The 23177-nt window shown below is 41.2% G+C and overlaps 2 protein-coding genes across 2 annotated transcripts in view; both read left to right on the top strand.

Moving 5' to 3' along the window:
- The window catches only part of ANKRD29 (ankyrin repeat domain 29), a 32827-nt gene extending 25665 nt beyond the window's left edge, over window positions 1–7162 (top strand). The window contains exons 8-11 of the mRNA XM_063130649.1: window positions 2574–2698; window positions 3100–3151; window positions 3228–3326; window positions 6436–7162. Of these exons, the coding sequence (XP_062986719.1) occupies window positions 2574–2698; window positions 3100–3151; window positions 3228–3326; window positions 6436–6519 (360 nt within the window). The 3' untranslated portion in view covers window positions 6520–7162. The remainder of the gene's footprint in view (window positions 1–2573; window positions 2699–3099; window positions 3152–3227; window positions 3327–6435) is intronic.
- A 15585-nt stretch (window positions 7163–22747) lies between these two features.
- The window catches only part of NPC1 (NPC intracellular cholesterol transporter 1), a 38571-nt gene continuing 38141 nt past the window's right edge, over window positions 22748–23177 (top strand). The window contains exon 1 of the mRNA XM_063130640.1: window positions 22748–23004. Within this exon, the coding sequence (XP_062986710.1) occupies window positions 22909–23004 (96 nt within the window). The 5' untranslated portion in view covers window positions 22748–22908. The remainder of the gene's footprint in view (window positions 23005–23177) is intronic.

The raw sequence follows: 23177 nt of genomic DNA, 5'->3' as shown, positions 1-23177 counted from the left end.
ACCCCTTGAATGCAGCCCTCAAGGGCTTCTCTGAAATTCAACACCCAAGAAGTTCAACACCTATGAGGTAGTGTATCTCTCAAGCATCTCTCATTGTAAGGGGGATCTGGGTGAGTCCAGCTTCTTTTACTTCCAGTTTGGTGCCATGGTGTGCAAGCAGAACTGCAGGTGGCATCCTCTGAAAACGCCAGTCCCTTTCCCACAGAACATCTTAGTGGCAAAAGTGGCAAATGTAAACTGAACAGCCTGCACGGTGGCTGCAAGTGGTCCCATGTAGCTTAGAAAGCTCTAGCAGGTTAATGGTGACAAAAATGGACTTTACAAATTCTCATGGCCAAGTCCTTTATAAACTCCAAGCTAAAATCAAACAACAGAAGACTGAGCTCTTCTTAATATCTGTGTTTGGTGATTATCACCAGCTGTCAGAACAATAGAAAAGTGTGGTCATAACAGGCCTGGTATCAGGAGTTGGCATCATTGCACATTTATTGATGGCCTAGCCCTTTGGAGGGCCCACAGCCCATCCTGTCTCATGTTTCTTACCATGAAGCAGATGTGTGTCAGCAGCAGCAGTAAAAAAAGAAAGAAAAAAGCCAGTAGCTACCAATGTTGTTAATGCTGTTTGCCATATAAATTCTCTCACAATCCCCTGGTTCACATTGCGCAGTGGGTTATCATGAGTTATCAATTATGCATGGTATGGAGAATGTGGATAGGGAGACATTTTTCTCCCTCTCTCAAAATACTAGAACCCGGGGTCATCCCATGAATCTGATTGGTGGGAGATCCAGAACAAATAAAAGGAAGTACTTCTGCACACAGCACATAGTTAAATTATGGAACTCACTACCACAAGATGTAGTGATGGCCACCAATTTGGATGGCTTTAAAAAGGGGTTGGATAAATTCCTGGAGGCAAAGGCTATCGATGGCTACTACCCCTGATAGTTGTGTGCTGTCTCCAATATTTGAGGCAGTAAGCCTGTGTGCACCAGTTGCTGGGGAACATGGGTGGGAGGGTGCTGTTGCTCCATGTCCTGTTTGTTCATCCCTGGCCGTTGGCTGGTTGTCCACTGTGTGAACAGAGTGCTGGACTAGATGGACCCTTGGTCTGATCCAGCATCAGGGCACTTCTTTTGTTCTTATGGGTTAATTGCATGTGGGGTAGCAGTAGTCAGTCAGTAGTTGGGTTAAATGTGGGTTGTTTAACCCTCAATTAACCTACAGTGGCTGGGTTCGCATGACACGCTGCAACTCCCAATATCCTCAATTACAGCTGCTTGCACCCTGCACAGAGTGGAGCTAATTGTGGGTTAATTAAAGCACGATAAACTGCTGTGTTGTGCCAACCAGCCCAATGTCTCTGAGGCCTCAATGGAGCAATGCACCAGAGCCTTCTCCATTGGCCCCCAAAGGCAGAGTGAGAGAATTTAAATGGTGGACGTCAGAAGCAATGCTTGCCAGCTACTGACTTTTTTTGCTGCTGCTGCTGCTAGCAAACACCTACGTCATGGTGAAAGAAAAGAAGATGAGGCAAGGCAAGTGAGCTACATCCACTGCCAGAGAAGGTAAAGTTAGGGGAGCGAACAGAGAGGAGACAAGACGAGGGGAAGCAATGTGAATAGAGGTGCTACCGCCCAGGAGGCAGCCTTTTCTGCCTCTGTCACTTGGAAGGGCATGCCACCAACCCCACCTTCCTCACCAGGGGAGAAGGTTTATTCTCCATCACCTCTGTCATCCCTCCAACCAGTAGGTAATACTACACAATTTGGCTTTTTAATCTTTTTAATGCACTACCTAAAATTAATCTATAGCTTTGCTAATGTAGTGATGAGATAGATCCCTGCGCCACCTATCAGTGAGCTCTTTCAGATGGGGAGAAATCGCATTTCCTTACCTTGGCTCTGCTTCCTGCTTCTCTTCGACATTTGCAAGGAGCTGAAATTACCCAAGGAAGTGAGCAGTGACCACATGGCTTGCACAGTTCAATGCAGTCCAGTGGAACAGCACCCTCTAATGGGCATTTTATAACACAACTTTGCACATGGCAAGAAATCCCAACAAATACTGATATATCTCAGAAGAGTTAGGTTTTCTGAGGTTTATTTTTTATCGCTAAAACCAGGAAATGGAGCAGGCTGACATCATCGTCAAAATGACTCATGAACATCCATGAGTGGCCCGTCACAAGCATACTATAAAACACTCTATTAAAGAAGCTCAGTGACTACTTTTGTTTCTTTCCCTATTGTATTTTTTGTGTCACCTAGGCTAATGAAGAATTCTGGAGAAATCGAAAGCTTTCACACTCTTGTGAAATTTTGGTTGTTCCTAATGCAGATATTGCCTAACTATGGATTTTCAATCCTCCCCCGTCCCATGGACCAGCATGACTATCTTATTATATACCATAAGGAGTCTCATGTCCTACATGTGTGGAAAATAACATCTAAACCAGCTTTCAGCAGGAACTAACTATGAATGGATGAAACCTTCCTGTATGAATTCCAGAGAAGGGCATATGTAAAAAGAAGATATCCAACTCATTTTCTGTTTCTCTCTTTCTGTTGAAGGATGGCACAACTGCTTTACTTAAAGCTGCAAACAAAGGATATAGTGAAGTTATAGAGGAATTACTTAAATTCTCCCCTGCACTTGGCTTATTGAAGGCAAGTATTGAGAACATTTTTGGGATGCTCTAATGGTACTTACTCTCAGGTAAATATGTATAGGATTGCAGCCTTAGATCTTTAGAAAAGGGATGGCGAATTTGTGGCCCTCCAGATGTTTTGGCCTACATCTGCCCCACCCCTCACTATTGGCTATGCTGGCTAGAGCTGATGAGAGTTGTAGGCCAAAACATCTGGAGGGCTATGAGTTGCCTATCCCTGCTGTAGATGCTCATACTAATTTCTGTGGGGCAGCCACAGAAAATTGTTCAATTTCACTCAAAAGTCCTAAGCTACTTAGATATTTATATTCTAGGGCTTAAAGCCTTTATGCAGTAGTCCTGAGCCTTCATATATGGTAGAATCACCTTGCTGCCCAAATTAAGAGGTTAAAGGTTTCTTGTACCTGTCCCCCTTTTGGAAACCTATGAAAAACATTGCTTTCCCTTCTCCTCTTGAACCCTTTCTGCATTGCTGATAAAGTTCTGAGGTGGTTCTCTCTCTTTCTCGTCATATGCTGCATACGGATGTGTACTTATACCTTTCCGTATGTCCTAGAATGGAACATCAGCTCTCCATGCAGCAGTTCTCGGTGGCAGTGCCAGAGCAGTAGGACTTCTCTTGGAAGCGGGAGCAGATCCATGCCTTAGGAACAAGGTAGTGTTCGTTTGTTTTAATCATGCCAAGCCTTTGAAAACTCTTAGGAAGTCTTCAGTACACTGAAATGTTCAGGCCCTGAATGGAACTGTGTATAGAAAATCTTAAGGATTTATTTTTTTAATTTTCAAAATACATAGACAAACAAAAACATACAAACAAAGAATTTTCCTTGTTGAATACTGGCAGAAGGTATTTAGCATATTTTATCCATTTCTTTACAGGTGTAGTTAGTAGTAGAATCCATTAATTAATTGGAGATTATGTAATTTTTCATGGCTGCACATTATAATTAGTCTCTCTTCCATAGTTTCAAAAAGGGCTGTGACAAGTTCTGCTGCAAACGCCCTTGACTTGTAAATAATATAAAATCGTGCCATATAGGGCACATCTACACCCAGCAGTATATTCCACTATGAAAGCGGTATATAAAAGGCAGGAGCCACACCAAGCAGGATATAGTGGCATGAAAGCGGTATATAGTATGTGCCAATGGGCCCCAGCAGTTGTCAGTGTACTTCAATACCGCTATAAAGCAGTAGTGTGGCTCCTGCCTTTTATATACTACTTTCATACTATTATCATAGTGGAATATCCTGCTTGGTGTAGATGAGCCCATAGGGTAAAAATCAGGAGTCTTAGCTTCACTCTTAGCTAATTTGAGTTGATGTGTCAACTTTTCTGCCATAGCTATTAGCCACAATTCCATATACCAAAATTCTAAAGTTAACAATTTCTCAGTTTTCCAATTTCTGGCAATTACCCTTCGAGCAGCCATCAACATGAATACTATTAATTCTTTAGACTTAACATTTACATTTTGTCCCTTCCAAATTGTTAGTAATGCTAATGCTGGCTTAACATTTATAATTTGATGTGTGGTAAAATCTTAAGGATTTTGCAACCCTATATTAGAAACAAAATATAGAGAATAAATTCACCATGTCTCATAAATTTCCATTAGGGGGCAGCAGAACTCTTGGAAATAATGCCTTCCGGTCAGTGCCCGATTCAGGGTTTTGCAGGCCCTTGGCCAAAACATCCTAAATAGGGGCCCTCCCCTCAGTGAGTCTGCCATTCCTACTGCCATTGTCACCAGCTGCTATTGCTCCTTTCTCTCTTTTTCATTACTGCTTCCACTTTATTGCTTGACAGACAGACAGTGAGCAAGAAGGCAATGGCATCTCTTGCTCCTTCTTCTCACCACCACTATTGTCTGGGTCAGAGTGAACAAGCAGAGGAGGGACAACTCCAGGGGGCTCATGTCAGTGCACCCCTGCTGGGGCATGGGCCCTTGGTAGGTGCCCAACTGTGCCTACCTTTAACGCCAGCCCTGCTTGAATTAACCATAACCACCAGTACTATTTCTACCAGTAAAACTTTCAGAAGGGTAGCCATGTTAGTCTGTAGCTGCAAACACTAAAAGGAGTCCTGTAGCACCTTAAAGATTGACACATTTATTATGGCACAAATATTTGTGGACCTTTTTCAGTTGTTAATGAGAAATAAAGTTTCAAACACGCATCCGTAAATATACTGGAACTCCTACAAGCACAGTAATTTAGAAACAGGACTTATTTCAATATTTTATACTGCCTTTCAAGGCAAAACATCCTCTCAAGGTGCTTTACAGATACAATCCTAAAACAATACAAGTATAAAATACCATTAACTAAAACAGTGACATAAAAGATTTCATTTCAGTGCAAATCAACACATTTGTCTGGAAGACGATAAAACAAACCACGGTTTGTTTTCTCAGTCCCTGGATTATTTGTTTCCCTCCTCCTTTGCCCCCTCCCTCCCTGTATCCAAACTGCCTTTGCGGCATTGCAGTACTCGCAAGTTAAGAGGCTGAGGGTGTTGACTACTCTTGCTTTTTCTGCCTATGTAGCTTGGCGAAAGAACCCATGAACAACCCACGATTCTGGGTTTGCCCGAAACAGCAACCTGTGGTTTAAACAGCCCACAGTTCACAACCCAACAACAACCTATGGGTTCATTGCAAAAGGGAAAAAGTCAGGATATAAATTAAATAAATAATCATCTGTTAACAGGATCTTCTTATCCACTCTCTACTTTAGCCCCCTCAGAAAGGCAGTTCAGACATATGTCCTCACTCATTGAGGGGGGAACAGGATCGTGTCTAGAAGCAAAGTTTCTCCAAAGGTGACAAGCATAGGGCTCTCTGATGCATGTAGGCCCCTTTTTATAGTTAAATGTGCAGCTGCCAGGGACGTGGCCAGTGGATCCAATAGCATTGTAGGGGCACAATCCCACCTCTCCCCACATATACACTCATTGAATGAGATGAGTACATTCATCCATCAAAACAGCTCTACCGGCTCTCCCTTTTCTGCTGAATGAATCAGTTGTTTTGGAAAATACGAAATGTCCCAGCTGTAGATCATTATTGTGTCAGTGTGCCCCTTTTTGAAAGAGAACTGCCCCAGTTTCAGCAGCACCACTTGTCATGTGAGTGAAACCAGATATAATCATGAATTAAATGGTCTGCAGCATAATCTGATATGCGTTTGTTTCTGGCAGTAAAATTATTTTATCGCCTGCTCGTCCGTTTGGTGAATTTCAGAGCAGATTATACAGTTAAAAAGTGGCATTAAACGATATTCCTTGGAAGTAAGTCCCATGAATTCAATGGGTCTTTCTTCAAAGTAAGTGTGCATAAGACTGTAGCCACAGAAACAACCCCATTATAGAAGGATTCAGGTGTATTTTGGGCTGCTGTCCCTCTTTCTCTAGAACAAAGGCCCTCTTTTAACCCTTCAATTTGTTTCTTTATAAGCTACAACATAAACTAGTTTGCATAGGTTAGTTTGCATAGGCCCCTACCAAATCCATGCAAATCTTACCCTCCATCTTTTTCTGTTGCTTTATTATTCCAAACACTTATCACAAGCCTACATTGAAACATAGCCTTTATTAAAAACAACCCAGTTGAACGACTCAGTAATACTGCATTGATAGGTTTTAATAATATGCGCATAGCCCACCATTGGATGCAGGAGGCCCTTTGGGTGGTGTTTCTTGAACTCAAAGGCATTCAGCCCAAGGGGTGAAAATCCTCTCCCTGACTTGTTTCTTGTTTCAGAAAAACGAGCTGCCTTCGGACCTAACAAAAAACGAACGCATCCTACGGCTCCTGCAGTACAAAGAAAAGCATAGAAGGAACTAAGGCAGCTTTGTGTCTCAAGAGAGCTGCTGAGCCCTGTCCAGACTAGCCCTCAAGCAAAGCTGCTTTTCCTGCGGAACTGGAGCTGTTTTCCTGGGCTCAAGCATGTCGTGGCTCCTACTCTGTGAACGAGGTCAGAATTCTTCATGGAGTGGCACTGCTAAGGCCTTACGCTACTAAGCTCACCAGGTTTTTGTCACCGGCTTCAGTGTGCAGAGGACTGGGTCCCTAACATAGCTTTCCTGAGTAACTGCCCTTACTGTACCAGAGAAGTCTCCATTTGCTGTAGCATTATCTGTTCCTTGAAGTACACCCTTCTCAAAATTTGCACAGACCTTTCTGGTGGTCCTGCGGCTAAGCGTTTTTTTAAAAATACATTGACTGGACCCAGTTTGGTGTGACACATCAGTGGCACTAACAGTTCGGTTTCCCATAATACATCAGTCCTCCCTGTAGCAATTATTATGACCTCCTCCTTTGACGCATTGGTGTTATGAAAGCTTGCAATAAAAAATGTGGGGTGTTCAGCTACTTGCAGCACTCCTGCTAAGTCACAGTACTGCTGAAATGTAGTCATCAGTGGGACGGCAGACCTACCTTGTAGCATCCATTAATACTGACCTCCACTTCCAAAATTATATTTTTACTACCCAAATGGCACTTTGTGGTGATCTTTGTGCAGGTTGCTTATAAACCCAAACATGTTATGTTACCTTATTTATTTATTTATTTAGTTTAAGACATTTATATACTGGCCTTCATAATTATGCAGGGTGGTTTACAGTGCAAATGAAATATTCCTAGAACTAGAAAAAGGACAATGGGTGACAGGGATGCAGATCCTTTCCATCAAAGGTCTGAATTCCATTTTGGAGAAGCTCTCGGCTGCTTTCCAGTGGTGGGTGGGGCCTCAAGCAAAAGGGGGCAGGGCCACAATACCCCAAATACCTTCATATGTTAGCTTAAAGATCTTACTGACGGTAGCTGAATATTAGGAGAGTCTTTTCAACCTTTTAGAATGGGAGAGAGATGCACAAAAGTGAGCCAGCCACCAAACAATCAGGGGTTGGGTGAAACGGGATGGGGTGTGATGTTCTGTTAGGGTGGCCGTATGGAAAGGAGGACAGGGTTCCTGTATTGTCTAGAAAAGGGAATTTTAGCAGGTGTCATTCGTATGCATGCAGCACCTGGTGAAATCAACAGTTAAAGCTGCAGGAGTTCTGCCCTCTTTTGTATCTGGTCACTCTAGCTATACTCAGCACCTGTCAAAAAAAAATGTAACGGATCCCAAAGGGTTTTGGGGATGATACTAAACAAGCACAGCAACACCCCAATGAGGCCAACAAGTACAAAAGGCTAGCAAATAATCAAAATTTTAGTCAATTTGTGAATATACTTATCTTCATTCTGGGACTGAAATACATAAAATAGGCAAAAAGGATAGATTTCATTTTACATACTAATTATTTAAAATTGTTGCAAGCTTTCAAGATTTTTTTTTTTTTAAAAAAAACATTTCATTTTATTTTTGGGGGTGTAATGAACATGGCCGTGAAAAATTAAAGAGAACAATCAAACACAGCCAATTCAATTAGAATGCACAGAGTATGGAATTTCAAAACTTTCAAAGGCAGAATTATTTTCTCTTAGTAGGTCAGCAAAATCTTATAATGATCTGGAGGGGTTTGGGCCTGAGATGGATGATCAGCATATCACAAAACCAAGTACCATGTTGCATAAAAATGTCCACATTTTGCATGACCTTTAATGTCCTTCATATGGTGGGTAAGCTTCTCTGTTAATAAGTGACCCCAAAGCCTTCAAATTAGTCCAGCTTTCAAGTTATAGAACTCTTTTCACACATTTGCTGTTCAAAGAAAAAAAATCTAATGGGATGGAATATGTTCCTTTGGTGCTTCCAAATGGTGCTATCACCTTGCCACATTCATGAAATTTCACAGGGCGTCCAACATTGTTTTCCACTTGTAACATACCTGTGTTTTCCTAATTCTTCCGTCTTTTCTCTTGCCACAGAAAATCTATGAAGGTGCCACCAGCCACCCCCTCAGCGCTCCTCGCTCTCCACACTACCTTTCTTTTTCTTTTATCTATGCAGTTCCTGCTGCTGTGTTGCTATAGGAAGTGCTGTGGTGCAGACAGCTGGTCAATGTATCTTTATTTGCGCATTTTGAGTAGCAGCGATCTGGATCAACCAGACACTGCCTTTGCAGAGTGGAGGAATAGCCAATGAGAGCCCTTCTCTCTGTTTCTGTACCCTTATTAGCTGAAGGCCCCAAAGGCAGTGTCTGATAAATTCGGATAGCTGCTATTCAAAATTAGCAAATAAAAACACTGTAATTAAAAATGGCATGCCATAGGAGCTGCTGCTTCACTTGATGAGCTGCCACCACCACAGCATTTCCTCTGACATCACAGTGGCAGGAGGAGGAGCCGCTGCCTCCTGTCAGGGGGTTATTAGGGGACTCTCCACCAGACCCTAGACTAGTAGCGCTACTGTGTCTGCCATTTTGTTGCCCCTTTTCAGAGCTTTGTGCACTCTGCTTGGGGTTTCACCATCCAGAATAATTACATCATCTGTAAACTTGGCTATCTCACTTTTTACCTCTGGCCACAGCTTGAGGTTGGAAATGTTTGTGTCTCTTGCTCAGTCCAGGGCACCACTCCTACTTAAGTCCACTGTTATCACTCCTTTAGTTAGTTATATGGTACAGTCACTCCTGAATGTGTTTTTTCCCAATCAATATAAGGGTAGCTAAAGATACCCATCATTACGACATGTTGCCTTTTGGTTCTGCCCCCCCACCCCCACCCCAAGATATTTCGCCATCTCAAGATCTTCTTCAGAGTTTTGGCTAGAGCTGTGATAGTATGACCCTACTACTAAATTACGCTTTTGGCACTGTATTTCTAACCATAGCGATATTGTGGAATATATTTTTTTAACATTTTCTGGCTTGGATCCTTCACTCTCTTTGACATATGGAGTAACACCACCTCAATACACTCTGTGCTCCCCCGTGGCTGGCTGGAGGGTTCTGGGAGTTGTAGCCTGACAAATCTGGAAGGCACCAGGTTGGGGAAGGCTGCTATACATCTTATATCCAATTATAACTATATCTTACTGATTCTCCCTGTTCCACCAAGTCTCTTATTCCCACTATATTCCTTCTGGCCCTTTAGCTTCTCTTTCTTGGAGATTTGTAGCATATACATGCATATAAACATCTTTGTCTGTCACAGTTTTTTCGAGATGTTATTTTTCCTACCCTGTTCCCATTTTAAACCACCATACTTAAGGGATGACTTCATCCTGAAATGGATGCTTCCAAGCTCTTGTCAGCTTTCACCCAGAAATCAGTTTCATAGCTGCTCTCTGGCCTTTTTGATGTCAGGCGATAGCTGTAATGTTTAATTGTTATTCAAATGGAGCCCATCTCTTTTGTACAGGCTTGTCTTGTCCCAAAACGTTCCTCAGTGCCTTGCAGTCTAAACCCTTCCTCCCAACATCTTCATCTCATTTCATGCATTAAGACTCCACAGCAATCCCTGACATGTCTAGCTGGTCTTACACATGGAACAGGGAGTATTTGTGAAAACACTATCATGGAAATCATGGGTGTCTGACAACATACCTAGCAATTAAATGCAAAATGGGACAACCCTTTTATTAACAGTGTATTAAATAAACAAAAATCGCTGTACTAGTCCATGGGGGGAGGGGGACTTCCAAAATCCACAGTTGGGCAATGCCCCCAAGTAGGACTGACTAAAATTCCACAAAAACATGCAAGCTTTCACATTCTCCAGGACTCTTCATCAGGGTAGATGGTACAAAAAGCAGTTTGATGAAGAGTTTTGCCCAACTCTATTTATCAGGACCAATCAAAATCCACATGGGTGTTCTCTTTTGTGATCTCCAGAGCTTTTTTCCCCTTCATTTAATTTCCTTCTGACCTCACTGTTTACCATTCTTCCCTCCCCATGCCATCCTACCACAACCACTTGTACTGTATGTAAACCTGGAATACTCCATAATATTCTATGTATCTGATGAAGTGGACTGTAGTCCATGAAAGTTTATGCCAGAATAAATTTGCTAAATTTTAAAAGTTCCACAAGATGCTTTGCTGCAAGAGACTAAAAGTTGCCCTCTGGAATTTGTGTGACTTTACTAATTCTTCAGCTCATATTGTATATATTTTTTAAATCTACTCATATATAATCAAAAACAGAAAAGCTTGTTTCTTCATTATAATGTATTCTTGGTTTGACTCAGGCAGCATTCTCTTACTGTATTGCAATACACATCTTTGAAGACAAGTCCCTACATGTCTGAATATAATATTAAACTGATGAGAAGAACAGAAGTAATGGAAATGGTAATCAAATAATCCAAGTACTGATCTTATCTGATGCCAGTCTGCAACGTATTTTAGCCATGAAATAGCACTTTACTGAAGCTCAGAATTATGGAGCAGTTGCTCTACTGAATAAATGCAAAACCGATGGTGTAGGAACACTCACATTAATAAATGGTGCTTTAAAAACCCACACAACTTACCTGTGCAGCAGACTAATTTTCTAACAGTCACAGCTGTTGTTCTCCAAATGCCACATGACTGAAACACTACATAATCTATGAATGTGTGCATAATGTAAAGGGTTTTGCCCCTACAGGTGACCTAAAAATAATTTAAAATACACAAACGCCTATCCCTGTGGATTACTACATCATTATTCCTATCTTATAACCATTTACCTGGACCAGGGGCTCGTGTGGTTTTATAATTCTGTTTGTTTGTGTGATTTATTTTGAGGCACACTGTTTATTTGAAGTATGATAGCAAGGGCCTGATCTACCTGAGAAGAAACAGGGCTCTAATGAATTGCAAACACAGATGCACATTTTCTAACAGAATAATGCTGATTTTGATTGTTAAAAGGTATGTTGGAACAGTATGTGTTTCAGTTGTCATGAGATAAAAGAGGAACTTGCTTGAATGGATTATTAAGTCTGTGATATTATGCATTTAATGCTTTTATGCTTATACGTTAGATGAGTATAGGATTTTTAAAAATATATGTGGAGCCATAAAACACTGCATTCATAATTGCTGGGGTATGATGATACAAGGGGGTGAGTTCTGAGCTTCTCTCCATTTGTTTTTTCTTGAATGGGAACTTGAGATACAAGGGACTAATTAAATTAAATATTTTTAAAAAGTCACTGATACGTTAATAACATGCTCTGTGATGATTTTGTAGAAAACACCCTTTTGTTTATTAATTTCTGTGAGAAGATGAATTACTTAGCACTCTATCATCAGTGACAGCTAAGACCTTTACAAAAGAAATCTTTTGTAGAATGCAAACTAGAATTAGGGATTTCCCGTGGTCACTCTGTAGTTGCCACTTCTAAATCTAGGCAGGGTTTCAAGTCCTTTAAAAGCTACTGAATTAAGGAGAAGTTTTACAAGTATTTTGCCTAGAGCGAAGATACCTAGATAATGAAAATAACAGGTTTCAAGATTTCTTAGCCAACTGTTGGGTAAGAAATCCACCTGCGTTGATACAGAAGGAAATTGTACATCTGCTAAACCATTTCCAGGTAGAGCTGGGAAAGCGCACTTTATGATCTGTTAACAACCAGAGTGAATAGTGGGTCCTTGTCAACATTTTTCATTTACATTTCCTCTCATGCTTAGAGATCTAGACATATTTTCAGCAATTAAAAATCTCAACACACACAGAGAGCTATTCCCTTAATACCTTGTAAAAGCTACATAATGATTAGGTTGACACAGGTGAGGCCATAAATAGTTTCAATATATTTGTATTGATATTATCACTTTGAATCTCTCAAGAATGTAACCTTGCATAAAGCCTGATATCTGTGTTAATAGAATTTAGGGCTACTTCTTCCAGTAATTTTTCCAATGACGAGATTATTTTTTTCTGCCATGGATGGGAAAGCTAACGTAGAAAGTTCCCTCAGCTGTGTACATATCACTTTTAGAAATACCACTTTTAGCAGGCCACCACACAAATATTACAACATACACACTTTTTGTATCAGAAACAAAAGATGTGCGTAAGTGTTAGGACAACTACCCTAATCCTTGATATTAATGCTGCTATATCTGTATTTCATAGTAGTATAGTGTTGCTTTAGTTCAAAAACAAAACAAAAATGATATACTGTCATATTTTGATCTAAGTGTAACTATATAATGTGGTGGTGCAGCAAGTCTTGGGGTAGGCCTGTGGGGCCTTAAATTATATTAAATCTCAAATTGTATTCCTTTTGTGAGAGCATTTAAATTTACAATATTTGCAATATACAAATGATCCATTTAAAATAGCTGTCCTATAATGCTTGAATTAAAAGAAGAAAAATACTGAGAAATAAATTTCCAGCTAGTTCTTGAACTGCACAAAGTTTGTTGTATATGAATTTGGATTCACCGTATTGAATTTGGATCAGCTGTGCTTGTGAAATGCCATAGTCTCATTTCTTTCCAGCAGGTCAAAGGGACGAAGGTACTTCCATTCTACAAGCTTCTAGTGTTACCCTGTCATTGGTCTACCACTTTAAGCAAACATGCACAATTGCAATGGACTTTACATATGTCAAGGAATATAGTGCTTTTCCACAGTAATGGATATGTTGGCAGATGAAGAAAAATTCATATGAACATGCCATTTTAGTAACTTTTTTTAAAAAAACCACACTTCCATTTAAGACAGGGTGGGCAAGTTGTGGCCCTCCAGATGTTTTGGCTACAACTCTCGCCATCCCTCACCATTGGCTGTGCTGACTAGAGGTGATGGGAGTTGTAGGCCAAAACGTCTGGAAGGTCTCAAGTTTCCCACCCCTGATTTAAGTGTGATTGCACAATTACAGGGGGGTAAATATACTTCCAAAATATAGTGCCAACAGGAAAGGCAGGGTTGTTGTTTTTTAATCACATTTTCATTGAAACACTCTTATGTGTAACTATTTCAATTATATACACATCTAGATAAAAAAGCATGCTTGCACAAATTAAAGATGGATTAAAATAAAACACACTGCCAAAATGGCCCTAGCTGGAGATGTAATAGTACACTGTACTGTGTTGAAGTGTAGATGCCTGGTGATTAGCGCAGCCTCCTGATATGTCTGCACACATCAAAGTACTAAGGTGGAGACTGCACTATTGTTCCTTTCTTTTCTCCAAAAAGCCAGATTTTCAAAGGTTGAAAAGAAATGTAAGAATCATGGGGAATGATTTGATGTTGATGTCATAAAGATGCCCTGTAAAAATGAGTGAACAAAGAGTGATCCAAAGTAAAGCACCCACAAAAACATGGTTCCCCCACAAAATACACAATGGCAATGTAAGGGACAAGATACTTTCAAAATATTTTGGTGGAACCCTATTTGTACTGTAGTGTTAGAACAGCAGTTAAGACTTTGTTCATAACAACCTAACCAAAGATTATATAAATGTAGTTGTGTTTCTCGGCAATACAAGAAAGTATGCACGGATGGGAATAAATTCAGTTGTCTTCCGTAGCAGCACATATGTATTTGCTTGAGAGGGTTTTCCAGTTTGCCTTGTTTTTCTCCTAGCTCTGCATAGTACTGTGTATTTGCCAAACTATGTACATTTAGTTCCTTTCCTCCAACATCATAAATCAGATTACTTTTCCTTGCAATCATTAAAATGACAAGATTACTTAGCTTGCCTTTGCGTCTTCATTTTCGTTTTGCAAACTGAATATGAAAGTAACTTTATTTTCTAGCTCCTGCTTGCCTTAATAGGTACTCTCATGTTCTTGAAATGTCATCCTAAACTTTCATCTCTGCACTTAAACTGGATGGTATCCCTGATTAGAGCTCCAATTCTGAATTTAATTAGGAGAAAGTCAATGCCTCATTAAAGAGGTGCTGGTTCTCACACAACTTTTCTTGAAATCTGTAGACAGACATCCCATGACTGGTGATTCAAACAGAAGTCTGAGGCACTTACTTGTGAGCACATCTGCTGCTCACATGTCTCCAATCTGATCCTTGAAACAGTAAGCTAGCACACTTATTCGCAAGTGGATCTACCTGCAATTATCCATGTGCTGAAGCATTCCACACACACACACACACACACACTCTTACTGCCAAAAAAGCATCTTTGCCTGCTTCAAGCAGCAAGCTGGTGCATATACTTGAAAGCATATCTCAACACAATAAATGCCCCAGCCTGCCATTTCCTGTGCTAATCTTTCCACACGTGTGGACTATAAAACATGTGAATAGCAGTACAGGAAAATGGGATGTGTGTGAGCATATGTGTCATGTATGTAACACATTCTACCTGCATCGCCAAATGACATCTGCTGTCATACTGCTTCAGAACATTCCCTGTGTGCTGGACTTGGCTCCTTGTCAAGCATATCATTTGCATCAAGGGCCTGAGTTCACATCTATCAGGTGTCCACGGGCCACAACCATAATAGTTTACCAAAGCATCACTAGCTTTAAAGATGAGGTAAGAGGTCAGACAGTTTCTAAAGTTACCCATCATCCAGTGCCAACTGTCCTTCCTCACCATTAAGCAGCCCCCAATTGTCAGCTCCACCCTTGAGAATCCGACTGTAACAGCCACTTTTCCATCATGTAGCCCCCATTCTGAAAATCCTCACATTTGAAAACAGCTGTCCCCTATTGCATTGCACCCCAGTAATGCAAGTCTGTCTTTCCAATGACCAGAAGCCACCGCCACCATTTATTCCACAGTTCCCTTGTCCTCCAGCTGCAAATGCTGATAATTTCAATTTCTACACCCCTTTACATTGGTGTTGCTAATTTAAATGGACGAAGGCAAAGTCTTACGTCATAGGAGACATTATGCCATTGCAGACATTAGGTCAGTTTCTTCCCTACCAAGGTTCTTGCTTCCTAGTGCTGAAGTTGGTTCAATTTCACATTATATGTGCGTGTGTGTGCATGTGGTGCAAGGCCATGTTTGGGACCTCAAAGGATCTTATCTGATAAGGTATGACAGCCCTGGCTTAAATAATGAAATCATTTATTAGTATCACTTTGTGTGCGCAATGTTTGGCATGTGCAAAAAGTTTCTTTTTGTCTTGGTCAGATGTTTGCAAGATTGCTTCTTCAGTCCTTGGTCTATTTGTTGAAAGGAATAGCATGACCAGCTGTTTTATAGTGCTTTCTTCACAGAAGAACCCCAAAGGGATTTTCTGACATTCTTTAATCTAATCGTGGCAGCGAGGTAAGAACTTGCCAAAGGTCAAATCATAAAATTCTGGAATGGGAGCTCAAAATACCATGCTTTGGAATATGAACCATGCTTCTCCTATGAGGCAGAATCGAGCAACTGAAAAACACCAAATGACCTAGAAAAATAGTGAGGGAAATGGCCATTGTGAGTTAATCATTTATATTATGTTTTTCTGTTATGATCAAAGTGGCTTACAAAAGCCAAACCCCCCCCAAAAAAAAATCTATTAACCAAGTCAAACATGTACATTTATTCCTGCTTTCCTTTCTCCTGCTTTTTCTCATACCTAGTCTACAAGGGACTGGAAATATAGGAGAGATGTAGTCAGTCTGAAGGTACCTATATTTCTCAAGATTTTCACTGCTGAAGTTGTGTGATAGTTAAACAAATTACTGGCAATAACTATAATTTACGCTTCCTAAAAACAGACAATTCTTGTTTATGTTGAAAGCTGCCACCATGTGGAAGTATTGAAGATAATAGGGATGTGCATCCAACCTCCAGTTAACACATAACCAGACTTCACGTCTTGCTGGTTCCACACATCCTATTTGGCTACACTATGACCAGCATGGCCATACACTTTGCATAGCAGTTGTGTTATAAGGGCCCTGGCTAGGGTTTGGCATGTCTAGGTAACTTTCACCTGGACTACTACAGCATGCTTCCCTTGAAGAGAGTTTGGAAACTTTAGCTGATCCAGAATAGGGAGCCAGGCTGCTGACTGGTGCTACTTGTGTGAAGTGTATAACTCCAATGGGAAAAATCGAACTAACTTCCCTCTTCCGACAGAAGGCTTCCATCAGCACTGTTAGGAACAATCCTTCCTACTCTCTGCATCCCCTTGCACCTCTCTAAATCAGCTCTGTCTACTTTTATGCAAGTCCCATTGAATTCAGTAGAGCTTACTCCCTGGAAAATAGGAACAGGTTTGCAGCCTGACAGTGTAATTCTATGTATGGTTTACTCAGCAGTAAGTCATACTGCATTCAGTGAGGATTACTCCATAGTGTGTTTAGGATTGCAACCTAAAACCTATTGTGGTGCCATCATTAGGGGTTAGGCTTAACTCTACAAGCAACAAACCTTCCTTGGTGGTAGCTGCAAGGACTGTGCAATGTTTTCCTCCTGAAGTGCAATGTACCAGTCCCTTTGTCCTTTAATTAGATGAACACTACATATTCTTTTTAAAGACTTTGGTGAGTTGTGTTTGCTGTAATTTTATCTTCCTGTTTTAATATATTTTATAGATATTGCTAATTATTAAACTAGAAGGTTTTTAAATTAAATTAAATTCCACTATCCAGTGGAATTTTAAGATGTTTTTAGAATGTTTAGGATGTTTTTAACAACGTATATTATGTTTTAATCCAGTTTTATGTATTTTATTGTTGTTCCCCACCTCGATCAATATGGAGATGTGGGTAAGAAATAAATTTATTATTATTTTAAAATGTTATTTTATGCTGTTACCTACTCCTGGGAATGGAATTAATGAGAATCTTGAAAGAAAGTGCAAAATTGGAACATAGGAAGCTGCTGTTTGACAGACTTCCCAAATGAGCAAACTTCCCCCACACCCCAATTCATGCAAATAATCTAAAAATATTAAAACCAGTCCTATAACAAGTTCATAGTAGGTTCACAGTAGGGTACTCTATTGCAGAATTATCCACACTTATTTTATTTGGTTCATTGTAGGCTCCATTCTCCTACTCTGCATGGGATGTTTCAAAATGGAAAATGAGGCACCTTGTTAACGGGTAGGACTTCCGATTTTTCTAGCCCTAAAAACTTAAAATCAAAATGACAATCAATTCGTGTGTAGTGAATCAGCAGTTCATATTCTCACCAGCAGATGGTTCCAATACTAAGGTTGCAAAACATTTTGGTGCTGGCTGACACACACACAGACACGGTGTTCTGTTTATTCCTTCTGTTACTATTGAATCAGATTACAAACAAGTTAATAGATTAGAAGCTTCTGTCATTCAATACTAACAATTACAACACTAGTCAGGGCACACATTCTACACCCCCGTAAACAACATATTGGGCTGAATTCATAGGTGCTGCAACTCTAGTAAAATCTATTCTATGCTAATATAGCTATTAAACCCTATGATAGTATTTCACAATGGAGCTAGTTAACTAAAGTACTGTTAAGAAGAGGAACATGCAATTAGGCCCATAATTCCATGCACATTTACCTGGGAGTAAGCCATACTGAATTCACCTGGGCCAAGAAAATATGCATAGGATTAAGCTGTAAGTATATTGTCAAAATCTTATCACTTAAGTATTATTGAAGTTAATAAAGCTTTGGCAAATAATAACTTTGGCTTTATTTGGTATTTAGTCTGAGTTTTGTTAACAGTTTTATTGTTTTACATTACACAGAATAATATCATGATGCCTAATACATATTAATACAAGATACTGCTCACAATCAAGTACTAACGTCAAAAACCATCACATATTAGGAAGCAATATTAACAATTTAAATACACGTTTTTCTATACCAAACCCAATGACACTGTCATCCCCAGAAAAGGAAAATGTTTTGATGTTTCCTCAACATTTTTTTATTCTAGTATATAACAAGAACAACTCTACTTTTTTAAATAAATTAATCATTAGCTTATCTCCCTTTGCAAACTCTTTATCATATTAGTGAACTTAACTTTACTGGTCACATCCCGTACTCTAAGAGTCATTGACTGAAGGTGAATTAACCTTCTTCCAACTAAATCTGATTGCTGTTTGGATGCCACTAACAAGTGAATCACTATTATGATATCCTCAGCTATAACTATGCCCTCAAGATATCCAAAAAGGACTACTAATGGGTCACTACAGAGTACACAGCCCCAAATTAAACTAATCTCATTCAATTTGTTGTTTATTCGTTCGGTCGTTTCCGACTCTTCGTGACTTCATGGACCAGCCCACGCCAGAGCTTTCTGTCGGCTGTCGCCACCCCCAGCTCCCCCAAGGTCAAGTCTGTCACCTCCAGAATATCATCCATCCATCTTGCCCTTGGTCGGCCCCTCTTCCTTTTGCCTTCCACTTTCCCTAGCATCAGCCTCTTCTCCAGGGTATCCTGTCTTCTCATTATGTGGCCAAAGTACTTCAGTTTTGCCTTTAATACCATTCCCTCAACTGAGCAGTCTGGCTTTATTTCCTGGAGTATGGATTGGTTTGATCTTCTTGCAGTCCGAGGCACTCTCAGAATTTTCCTCCAACACCATAGTACAAAAGCATCTATCTTCCTTCGCTCAGCTTTCCTTATGGTCCAACTCTCGCAGCCATAGGTTACTACGGGGAATACCATTGCTTTAACTATGCAGACCTTTGTTGTCAGTGTGGTGTCTCTGCTCTTAACTATTTTATCAAGATTTGTCATTGCTCTCCTCCCAAGAAGTAAACGTCTTCTGATTTCCTGGCTGCAGTCAGCGTCTGCAGTAATCTTTGCACCCAGAAATACAAAGTCACTGCCTCCACGTTTTCTCCCTCTATTTGCCAGTTATCAATCAAGCTGGTTGCCATAATCTTGGTTTTTTTGAGGTTTAACTGCAACCTAGCTTTTGCACTTTCTTCTTTCACATTTGTCATAAGGCTCCTCAGCTCCTCCTCGCTTTCAGCCATCAAAGTGGTGTCATCTGCATATCTGAGATTGTTAATGTTTCTTCCTGCGATTTTAACTCCAGCCTTGGATTCGTCAAGCCCAGCACGTCGCATGATGTGTTCTGCATACAAGTTGAATAGATAAGGTGAGAGTATACAACCCTGCCGTACTCCTTTCCCAATCTTAAACCAGTCCGTTGTTCCGTGGTCTGTTCTTACCCTTGCTACTTGTTCGTTATACAGATTCCTCAGGAGGCAGACAAGATGACTTGGTATCCCCATACCACCAAGAACTTGCCACAGTTTGTTATGATCCACAGTCAAAGGCTTTAGAAGTGTCAATAAAACAGAAATAGATGTTTTTCTGGAACTCCCTGGCTTTCTCCATTATCCAGCAGATATTGGCAATTTGGTCTCTAGTTCCTCTGCCTTTTCTAAACCCAGCTTGTACATCTGGCAATTCTCGCTCCATGAATTGCTGGAGTCTACTTTGCAGGATCTTGAGCATTACCTTGCTGGCATGTGAAATAAGTGCCACTGTCCAATAGTTTGAACATTCTTTAGTGTTTCCCTTTTTTGGTATGGGGATATACGTTGATTTTTTCCAGTCTGATGGCCATTCTTGTGTTTTCCAAATTTGCTGGCATATGGCATGCATCACCTTGACAGCATCATCTTGCAATATTTTAAACAGTTCAGCTGGGATACCGTCGTCTCCTGCTGCCTTGTTATTAGCAATGCTTCTTAAGGCCCATTCAACCTCACTCTTCAGGATGTCTGGCTCTAACTCACTGACCACACCGTCTGAGCTATCCCCGATATTATTATCCTTCCTATACAGATCTTCCGTATATTCTTGCCACCTTTTCTTGATCTCTTCTGTTTCTGTTAGGTCCTTGCCATCTTTGTTTCTGATCATACCCATTTTTGCCTGGAATTTACCTCCGATGTTTCTAATTTTCTGGAAGAGGTCTCTTGTCCTTCCTATTCTATTGTCTTCTTCCACTTCCGCACATTGCTTGTTTAGAAATAACTACTATCTGAATGTAAATGTATACTTTTCCTTGATATTCATACATAATATACTCTTTGGATTAACTTTCCAAATCCACTCCTATTTACCGATATGGATTCTTCCTTGCATCTAGCTTGGCCAGTATTCTATACATTTGACATGTTTCTCTGGATGGATTACCTATAAGGCAGCGTGTTTAGTTTTTAATAAAAAATAATTGATCAGAAAATGTGTGCAAGACCTGATAAGGCCTGCAAACCAAAATGCAGCCTATACATTATAAACATTCTTTCTCCTGAACATAATTTTCAACTTGTGAAGGAAATCAGCCATAAAATTGCTGTAATATGTCCCCCTTCATATGAGACCCCCTTTGCTGTGGAATTATTGTAACTGAGTGGTGTGTATATATACCACAGATATGGGGGAAGGGCCTGATGCTTTTCCACCTTGTAATATGGGAACATTCAGAGAATATGAACCATGTGATTGAGAAAGGGGTCTGACAGCTTTGTTAGTTGCACTTCAGGCTTGCATTTGACCACTAAATACATTATAAAGACAAGCATTTATGGGCAGTTTTTCATCACGTTCCTGTGAACTGCTGCTGAGAATGTGCACAAGTGATCCACATTCATTAATACTTCTTATATGTACAATGGGAGCTTCACACAAAGATTGGGGTTGTGGTGGTTGAGGAACATAGGAAACAAATGGCATATTGGTAAGAAAGATATCCAGAAATGACACATTTTTTAAAAAGTAAATATGCTGTCTTTTAGACAAACACACCAATTGTTAAAAGACTTGCGATAAAAATTCAAGAGCTAAACACATCACAATGATTGTTGAAGCACATCACATGATTAGTCAGTCAGCTTGAACAAAAACAACTGTATGGGCATGAAAGTCTCACAAAAGCTTGGTTGTTTTCAGGTCTGAAATGACTGCAATTGGGTTCTGACCCAGTTCTGCTGATCTAAGGGGATATTACTTTTAAAACAGACATCTGACAACAGCGGTTAAAAGTTGTCATCTCTGGTACAGAAAAATCCGGTCACTTAAGAGTGAGTGCCTTTGAACATGTGCAGAGTTCTTTTCGCCAAGGGAGAAAGGCTTTTAAAAAGGTGATCTAATGCAATATATCCTTGAACAAGTGCAAAGTGATTTTTCCTTGCATAGCCAGAGACTGGATGTCTTGTGTCTCATCTTCAACTTAAGGAGGCTCTGGAGTGGGGGTTCAAATGTTTCTGGGGAAATATCCAGCCTCTGGGACAAAACAGACATAAATTTAAAGCCCTATCTAGAAGCTACATTTCCACCCCACCCCTCATTTTTGTGCTAGAGTAGGTGCAGGGCCCCCACCCGGATCTTAAAAGCATACCTACTGCCACACTAGGATCCCAGTCCGGATAGGGTGCCCTGCGCCTACCCTAGAGTAAAAATGAGGGGGAAAGTTGTTGCTGCCGGATACAAATTTAAAGTAATGCTTGCTTTGGCCCTCAGAGGAGCTCCTGGCACCGCGAGGCTTAAAAGAGAATTCGTGGAAAGAGGAAACTGCGGCTGTAAACATATATACATTGGGTTGCCTGCATTGTTTATCTAACTTAAACCCCACGTATTTCAACGACTTTAACGTTCGGCGCAATCCATTTATTCGGAAATACTACCCGCAGAAATCAATGGGAGTTACTTTTAAGTATCTATCTATCTATCTATCTATCTAGGATTGCGGGCTGCAATCTCCGAGCACATTTCCCTTCTATCCAGCAGATAGAAACAGCATTAACTGTTGAGTAAACGTGTTTGGGATGAAACTGTAAAGGCAAAGAGGAAGTCCCCGTGGGGTCGACTTCTTTAGGCCGGGCCGCGTGACCACGAAGTGACGACGGTGCAATCCTACACCGCTTACCTCAGCGTAAACCCCACTGAACTCAACGAGGCTTATTTCTGAGCAGGCACATATAGGGTTAGGCTGTTAGCCTCAGGACCGGAGAAACGGGTTGATTCCCCAAGAAGGCGTCGAACCTCAGGACCGGAGAAACGGGTTGATTCCCCAAGAAGGCGTCGGGCGTGTTTGTGGGCGGGGAAGCGGGACAGCCCCTGCCGGTGGCGTGAGGGGCAGGCAGCGCCGCGGCACAGGAAAAGGCGGGCAACTGCGCGGGGCGAAGGAGGAGCTGAGGCGACGTCGACAGGCTCGGTTGGCGGCTCCGACTCCGGCGGGGAGGGGAAAAGCGGCTTCTTCGGCCGCCCCCGTTGGATTTCCTCGCTCTCAGCGCCGCCCAGCGCGGGCGACGAAAGGAAAGGCGTGGAGAGGCGAGCCGGTCCTTCCGGCGCTGAGAGACCCACCTCACTCATAGTTTCTATTGAACTAATCAGCTGAGGAGCGTCGGGGGTTGCCCGAGCCCTACGGCGAAACGAGCGAGAGACGCCAGGACTTTTTCGAAGATGGCTGGGCGGCCTGAGACGCGCAGCCAAGGCTGGTGGAGGCTATGCGGCCTGAGCCTCGGCGTCGCCTGTTTACTGGCGCTTCTGCCCGGCCTGGTGAGCGGAGTGTGGCGCTTGATGAGGAGCAAAATTGGGCCAGGGAGGAGTTGTGTTTTGGAGCCTCGCTGAGGGAGACCATCCCGGTCTGAAGCGGGTGGTTTCGTATAGTGCAAAGCAGCCTCCCCACACCCTGATGCCTTCCAGATGGCAGGATTGCAACTCCCATCATC

This window comes from Elgaria multicarinata, chromosome 7 (assembly GCF_023053635.1).
Source record: "Elgaria multicarinata webbii isolate HBS135686 ecotype San Diego chromosome 7, rElgMul1.1.pri, whole genome shotgun sequence".
NCBI classification, from domain to species: domain Eukaryota; kingdom Metazoa; phylum Chordata; class Lepidosauria; order Squamata; family Anguidae; genus Elgaria; species Elgaria multicarinata.
This window is presented reverse-complemented; position numbering and strand designations above follow the sequence as displayed.